Here is a 7,789-nt window from a genome sequence, read left to right on the forward strand (position 1 = left end):
ATTCAATATCTATAATATTTCCCAAGCAGAGCTCTGTTTTATTTGGATATCGACCAGTATCTTTGTTTTTTGTGTCGCAACATGTCAATGCTGCACAATCAGTTATGAAAGTTCAACTAAAACATGATCATTTTTTGTGACCAATTATTTTAAGTTAAAATTCTTTCTACATCTTTTGTGTGTATTATTGTGACAAACATAAGATAGTTGTCTTCTACATTATCTTTTTTTGTTAATACTGCAGTATTAGACAAGTGCATCAAAAGATCTGTGATTATGAGTGAGTTGAAATCTGAAAAAAACAGGAAGTCGCCATTAAAATTCCATCTCTGAGCTCCTATTAACAAAAGAGTTGTTAATATAGAAGTCAACTAGTGAGATTTTTTGAACCACATGCAGCTAAATGTCACAAAAACATAAAACAAAACATATAGAATACTAGTAATTATGAAGTACAAAAAAATAAGTCAAAAAGGTGAAAAATACAGGTAATGATGGCTGTATCACAGGTATCTTCTCTACAATTTTTTGACAAATTATGATTATCTCAGAAACTACTAGATACATCAAGCTAAAATTTCACAAATAGCTTCACAAATATCTGTATTTCATGCTATAACATTTTCAGACAAATCAGAGATGGTAGTTTGATGATTTGCGATGGAACAACCCAACTTTAAACTGATTTCTACATTACCTATTTAAACCCACAGCGTCTTAGTATTACTACACATTTCTTACTCTTCTAAATTAACCTTACTTTTCTCAGTTTACTGCTTACAGCTCATATAAGGCTTTAAAATTCAAACTTTAAGTTGTAAACCTGCCGCTGGATGGATCTCCACCTGCCTTCATGATCTTTTCCAGGTTTCCATGTTGTTTTCCTGCATTTAATCATTAATAAGTTGTATAACAACAGCAGCCTCTTTCTGATGCTGCAGCTGAAGAAGGAACAGCAGAACTTTCTTCCATGCTGCTGTAACGGTAGTTCTGTTCGTTTTTCCGCCTGCTGACAAGATAATGAGCCACTTTCCCAACACTGGAGGCTTTTGTTAAACTTGTGCTTTAACAACCATCTGGTGTGAAGGAGGAATTCTTTTAAACGAGCGTTTTCACATCTGAATAGGCTCAACTGTGGAGAATCTAGTTTGAGCTAAACGATGGTTCCCACAGTGGAATAATTTATTCGATGCAGACATCCGCTAGAGCAATGTCTGCTGTGATGATTTTTTTTTTTTTTTTTTTTTTTGTGGTAACTGAGCTGGTAGGTCAATAAATGCAGTTGTTTTTTGTTTCTAGTAACTGCAATATTGAGTTTGAAACAGCTGATCATCTCTGCTAATTATCAGAAAATGTGCAATGAACAAAGCCTCCTCCAGATCTGAAAAGTAAAACCTTAAAACTGCATTCTGTTTAACAGCCAGTAGGGGGCGACTCCTTTGTTGCAAAGAAGTCCAATTGTATTGAAGTCTATGAGAAAATGATCCTACTTCTCACTTGATTTGCTAGCTCAGTAAACATTTTCCACCTGAGTTTATGGTCTCAATTGCTAGTTTCAAGTCTCTTTCAATACAGCATGATGTTAATTTCATAAATTATGGTCCCATTTAGAGGGAAATAGCGCTTATGCAGGGTATATTTTAGTTCGAAGCTACTTTGTGGTGTTTCACCGCATTTGGTTTCTTAGGACTAAGATGATGGCGGCCAAATTTCAACTCAAGGCTTCAAAACAGTAATCAACAAACCATTGTGTGACTTCATTGTGGCTACATCCATCTTTAATGTACAGTCTGTGGTTAGCTAAGCAATTTTATCAATAACCAGTCAGTCATGATCTGAGAATTAGCCAAATACTAACCAAGTTCTTTATAATTCTTCAACTTCTGCAGTTTCATTTTAGCAGACGCTTTTATCCAAAGTGACATACATCTGAGTGTAGATACAACACAAGCAAAGTTCTTATCAGGAGCCTGGATAAGTGCCATAAAACATATAATAAAAAAAAAATAATCCATTTTTTCTGATGACTTCTCCACCAGAGAATTCACATAGTATATAGACACATAAAGTGCCATGCAAAATTATTTGCCCCCCTACAGAAATCTTCTATTTTTACATATTTTTCACGCTTAAATGTTCCAGATCATCAAACCAATATTTGTATTTATTGAATGTTAGACAGAGATAACCCATAAAGTACAAAATGCTGGTTTTAAATGATGGTTTATTAAAGATGTATTGAAACAATGTATCACCCTTGTGAAAAAGTAATTGCCCCCTTGAACCTAATAACTGGCCGTGCCCTTGGCAGCAACAACTGCAGTTAAATATTTGTTAGAGCTAGTGTTAGAGGAATTTGGTCCACTCTTCTCTGCAGAATAATTTTATTTCAGAAACATTAGATGTTTTTTTCATCATGAACTGTCCTTTTAAGGTCTTGTCAGAACATCTCAACTAGATTCAAGTCTTTAACTTCTGACAAAACCTTACTTTTGTTCTTTTTGAGCCACTCAGAGGTGAACTTAGTTGTGTGCTTTGGGTCTTTGTTATGCTGCGTAACATTAAAATTTGTTTCGTGATCTGAAACATTTAAGCATGAGAATTTTGCAAAAATATAAAATATATGTAGGAGGGGAAATACTTTTGCACAGCCCTGTATGTAAACTCTATATGGGCTCTTTAAGGGAACTAAAATCTTTTCTTTTCCATTACACTGTAGGGAAGTCTCAGGTTTTTTGTGTTTTTTAGTGTTTGTTCCAGCGAGTCAAACATGCACTGTAGGACGTATGTAGAATCTGAGATGTAGGAGCTTCAATTAGTTTCTTTTGTGAATTTTAACCAACTTGTGCTCAAGAAAAACATCCAAGTCTAATACGACAGACTCTGTAGTTTGTGGAAACGCTGCCAACACGTTGACATCCTGGATGCCTCCCACAGCACTTTGTCTTCCTCCAGCTGCTGCCTCCTGGCCTGAATCTGGTGTTCACACTTTCCTTTCCAGTCCCCAGCAACACCCAGCGTCACCATCACTGTCTGCACACTGTTCTGTTCCTGTCAACTCCACTTCCTGTTTCTGTTTCATGTACAGCAGTGAATTTAAGTCCTAACTTGTATAAAGCACTGGTTGTAGAGGACTAATTTTGGTGCAAGCTGAGTAGACTAAGATTTTTTTCTGTGGTTTTAATGCTTGTATTTACAAGTCTCAGTACATTTAAGAAGGTTAATTAATCAAGACCTATTTCTGTATGACCTTTCTAGTCCAGGGCTAGTGCTGCTGCGAAGTACTGTTTAATAAAATGGAGTCAAACTCCATAATAATTTCAGAAACCACTCAGCTGAGAGCCACCTCTTAATTGAGTCTCCCACGATGGAAATTAATATCAGACACTCTTTCGGATGTTTTTTCTGTCCTTTTCCTGTGGATATTATGTGCCGTCATCAATGTAATTCTCCTTTATTTTTTACCTCTCTATGGCAGTGTTGTTGCATGAATCCATGTCCCTGTCGTGACTCCTCATCTGATGTGAATCAGCGCCACAGTGTGTTCAGCCATCGCTGCTCACTTGTTCCTTGACTCTGTTCTAATGTGTATCCACTGTTTTCTTTTTGCAGGTAAAGAGGAAGAGTTTCCCAAGAAGCCTCTTGGGCAGCTTCCTCCTGAGGTAGCGGCACCAGTGTTGAACCACGTGGCCAATGGTCAAAGCCACACGGAGCCGGCCGAGCCGCCCAGGAACCCGAGTCCGGCAGCAGACCGCCAGCGGGACAGTCGACCCCCGAGCCGGGCACGCCGGGACTCGCTGGACAAACCAATCCGCCACCACAAGGCAAACAGAAGGGATGTTCACTCCAGGGGATCCGGTGAAATCCCCAATGAGCAGCAGAGGCAGTCCACCTCCACCACACCGGAGAGGAGAGTGACTCCGCCCTCAGCCCCCACCCCGATACCACAGATCACAACAGTGGACCGAGGGAATCCTCAGAGCCACGCCACGGCCAACCACAACTCCAACGCTGCCTCCAGCTCCCGCAGAGAAATCACCCCCCGCTGGTACAAACCCTCTGAGACGAAGCTGGAAGCTGCCAAGATGGCAGCAGCCCGGGAGGTCCAGAAGAGCCGAGGGGCGTCGCCGGCACCTTACAGCCCGGACGACATCGCTCTGCCACACCGCCGACCTCGCTCAAAGGGGTTCGTTCCTGGCTCCAACCGAGGCTCCAACGCCTCCCAGTATGACAACGTACCTGGGCTGCCAGAGCAGGATTTCGAGATCCTGGAGCTTGACAGACCTCTGTCCAGAATGAGGGCCCCTCGCAGTGAGGCAGCCTTTTCTGTATCAGCCCTGCATCAGGGCAGCCCCAGCCGAGGGCCCAGTCTGGCCGGGAGTGTGGTCTCCGTCACATCAGGGCCCAGGATGGCCAAACACCCTCTTCCGCCTCAATTTCTACACAACAGTCCAGGAGGCGTCCCGGCCAGCTTCTCTGGCAGCCAGAGCCAGTTCCACACGCCGCCCCTGCAGCACTCCCCTGCAAGAACGACTACTGAGGTTCCCATCTTCCATCCGGCCTACAGCGTGAGCCTGGACCAGAGAGGCGAGGACAGACTCTATGCCCCTCCTGCCCGGTTCACCCCACCCTCCAGCGTGGCATGCAGCGACCGAGTGTACGCCACCACCCAGCAGCAGCCCAGCACCCTCTCCCCAGAGAAGACCTTCATGAACAACTCCTTCGCTACCTACCGAAGGCAACCACCACCCAGTTCCGCCCGCAACCCCCAAAACGCCAGGCCTCCACCAGAGCACTCACTGCAGCTGGAAACCCAGGGCAGCTCTACGCCCATCTACCTGCAACAACTCACCTCCACCGCACAGGTTGGCGCTCCGGTGGACTACAGGTTCGAGGGCCATCGGAGAGGTGAGGTGAACTACCTGCCGGACAGCGGGCCTTGGCGGGCCACAGATGGGCTCCAGTGGGAGCCGGAGGACGAGCTGCCCTTTCAGTCCCCAGGTGGGATGCCCCGCTCGCCCAGCTTCCAGCGAGCCCAAATGTCACCCGTTCAGGAGTTCACTTTCCCCTCCACCCCAGACACCATGATCCACTACAGGACACAGTTCCAGGAGCAGCAGCCCGTCATACGACAACAGCTCCCCCAGCTGTTCGGAGGACCACACTACAGGCACGCACAGGAGGCGTTTGCCATGCAGGAGTCCATGCTGCTGTGAGGGGAAGTTAAAGAAACGACAGACACTGTAAAAAACTGAGGTGTAGTCGCCGACACTGTGGTAAAGACGAGCAGTAGTCCTAGCTTTGTTAGGGACCTGGTTTGTTGCTCTTTATGTGTGAAGTATTGACCTTCTGACTGTCGTGCTGCATCGTAACGTTGCAGGACACACCAGCCTCTCATGTTTTTACTGATCACTTTAAAAAGAGAAACAAAGCTGACTGAAGATATTAATTTTATTTTTGGATGTAAATCATTAACAAGAGGTGACAGCATATATATATATATATATATCTTTTAGAGTCTGATATGTACAGTGGATTTTCTTTGTTAATATTCTGAGTTATCCGTAGCAGGAGAGCAACACTGATCTATTTTCCATCTTTATTTTTTATGTTACTTCCAGATATTTACATTAGAGATCAGTTTACTCTGTATGCTTGTGAATGTTATTTTTCAAAGAAATTATACAAATGTCCAATGATAGAGTTTAGAGAGCGGCGATGAATGGGGTAAGTTTTGATTTTGAAGCGCCTCCACTGTAGAAAGAAAAAAACAGGTTTTTGCTGTTTAATTTTTCGCATTTTTGTCCACATTCAGGAATAATTTTTACTCCTGGTCGTGCAATGCTTTCACATTTACACTTATTCGAGGTCAGCGTAGTTTTTTTGGTTAAATTCCAAACCTGATTAGAGACTCGAGCACTAGAGAGCTACTTTCTGAGGGCTAATAATATCTTAATTTTTGGTTTGATGGCTTTAAGTCATCTGATTTGCTCTGTAACTGTAGATAACATGTTCTTTTTTTTAAATTGCTGTTGACACATCTCGAGTTCTCACAGTCTGAGATGGATGTGAACTAGTTTCAGTTTGTGCTTCATTATGTCTTATTATTCTCAACACTGTCATACCAACTACTGTTCAGCTGCTGGCACTTCCACTGGCATACACAGTCATCTGGCACACAATCACATTTTTGCACACACTACATGACATTACACAGTCACATTCCCAGTGATTATTCCTCATTCTCTGGTTTTTAATGCAGTTCCTCTCAGACAGTATTGACGTACTGTTCACTACATTCCCTAAGTTATCTTTGTTTGTTTTGTTAAACAACTAATTGCAGATCATTCTGATACTTTGCTTAATAAAACGAGGTGGGGGTGAAAATCAAATCTTTGCATCTGTCTTGACTTTTTAGGGTTTTTTTTTCACTAATAATGGACTCTAAGCAGGATAGAGCAGCTTTAATCCAAAATGAAACGGGTATCTAGTCTTTTTAAATGAGCACACACAGAAATTGAGATGATAGTTTTGTTAAATAATGTTGCAAATGAGCTTTTTTATCTGCGCACGAAGACAGAAGTGCTGTAATGAATCTGATCCTCAACTCCTGTTATTCCTAAAACCAAATCTGTAATTTTTACTCAGTAATCATTTTCATATCCAGACGAGAAAGAAAGACAACTGGTTTCCCCCTTACCTTACCCCTTACCTCTCTAATGCTGAAATAGAAGGTTTGTCAACATAAAAGTGAATATCTTTATCAACTATTCCTATAATAAATAGTCATTTAAGACAGTTACTAAGCTTAAATGTTTCTGACAGATAAATTATAACACTAAGCTGAAACAATAAGCAATATTCAAGCATTAGCTGATTCTCAGAAAGCTACTATTTTCATAATATTTTCAATAATAATAGTCACATTAAACATATAAAAATAAATATTAAATATATAATAAATATAGTAACATTAAACTAATATTTTCAAGTTGCAGCATCTTGGTGGTGGTGGTAATTTTCATATTTTCTGTGTCTCCTGATCATAAATTGAATATTTGGAGGTCCAGCAAATGCATGAACAAGAAGTTGCATGCAGAGATAAAATCTGACACAGCAATATGTATTTTCTCCCATTTTCTGACATTTTATCGACCTAATGATTCGTCAAGAGAGAAAGTAATTGACCGACAACTCAATATTGTTAACTGCTAGTTGCAGTCCTACTACAGTTTGACTACAAAATAAAAAATGTGCAGCTGAAGGCTCTATAATAAGAGTTATTCTGACATCAATGCTCCAATGCTGTGTCTCTTTCTGCGTAAATTAGTCGAAGGCATCTTCAGAAATGTCAAAAGCCTTGCTGGATGAACAAACTCTGGAGAATGACAAAATCCTGCCTACAAAGTCTGTTTGTTGTCAGTGTGAAGATTTGTGTAAATATGATGACAAATCTGCATTAAAAGGAGCCAACAGAGATTCTCCTGATGCACCAAGAAACAGCTGAATAAACACTTGAGAAAAGCTCGGTATAGTTTACAGGACTAAATTTGTCATTGATCCAAGGACATCTGAGGCTGTGGTCAAGGTATGATAATAATAAATATTATTATAATTTTAATAACAAACCTATATAGAGAGAGGAATTATAGTTTGTGAAGAGCTGAAAAGATTCCAGGATTAGTTAATTAAAAAAATATTCAGAAACACTTTTACTAATCAATCTGAATTGCTTCTTAATATATATTTGGATTTTATCTGTCGAAATCAGCCAAAACAAGCAGAATTT

At 41.0% G+C, this 7,789-nt stretch overlaps 1 protein-coding gene across 4 annotated transcripts in view; it reads left to right on the forward strand.

Annotated features, from left to right (window-relative positions):
* usp6nl (USP6 N-terminal like) overlaps nucleotides 1-6,392 on the forward strand; it is a 140,056-nt gene extending 133,664 nt beyond the window's left edge. For all 4 annotated transcript variants that reach the window (XM_055006294.1, XM_055006293.1, XM_055006291.1 and 1 more), the window contains one exon: nucleotides 3,613-6,392. In XM_055006294.1, coding sequence (XP_054862269.1) covers nucleotides 3,613-5,216 — 1,604 coding nt within the window. In that variant the 3' untranslated portion in view covers nucleotides 5,217-6,392. The remainder of the gene's footprint in view (nucleotides 1-3,612) is intronic.
* The last annotated feature ends 1,397 nt before the right edge of the window (nucleotides 6,393-7,789 follow it).

Source organism: Amphiprion ocellaris, chromosome 21 (assembly GCF_022539595.1).
Source record: "Amphiprion ocellaris isolate individual 3 ecotype Okinawa chromosome 21, ASM2253959v1, whole genome shotgun sequence".
NCBI classification, from domain to species: domain Eukaryota; kingdom Metazoa; phylum Chordata; class Actinopteri; family Pomacentridae; genus Amphiprion; species Amphiprion ocellaris.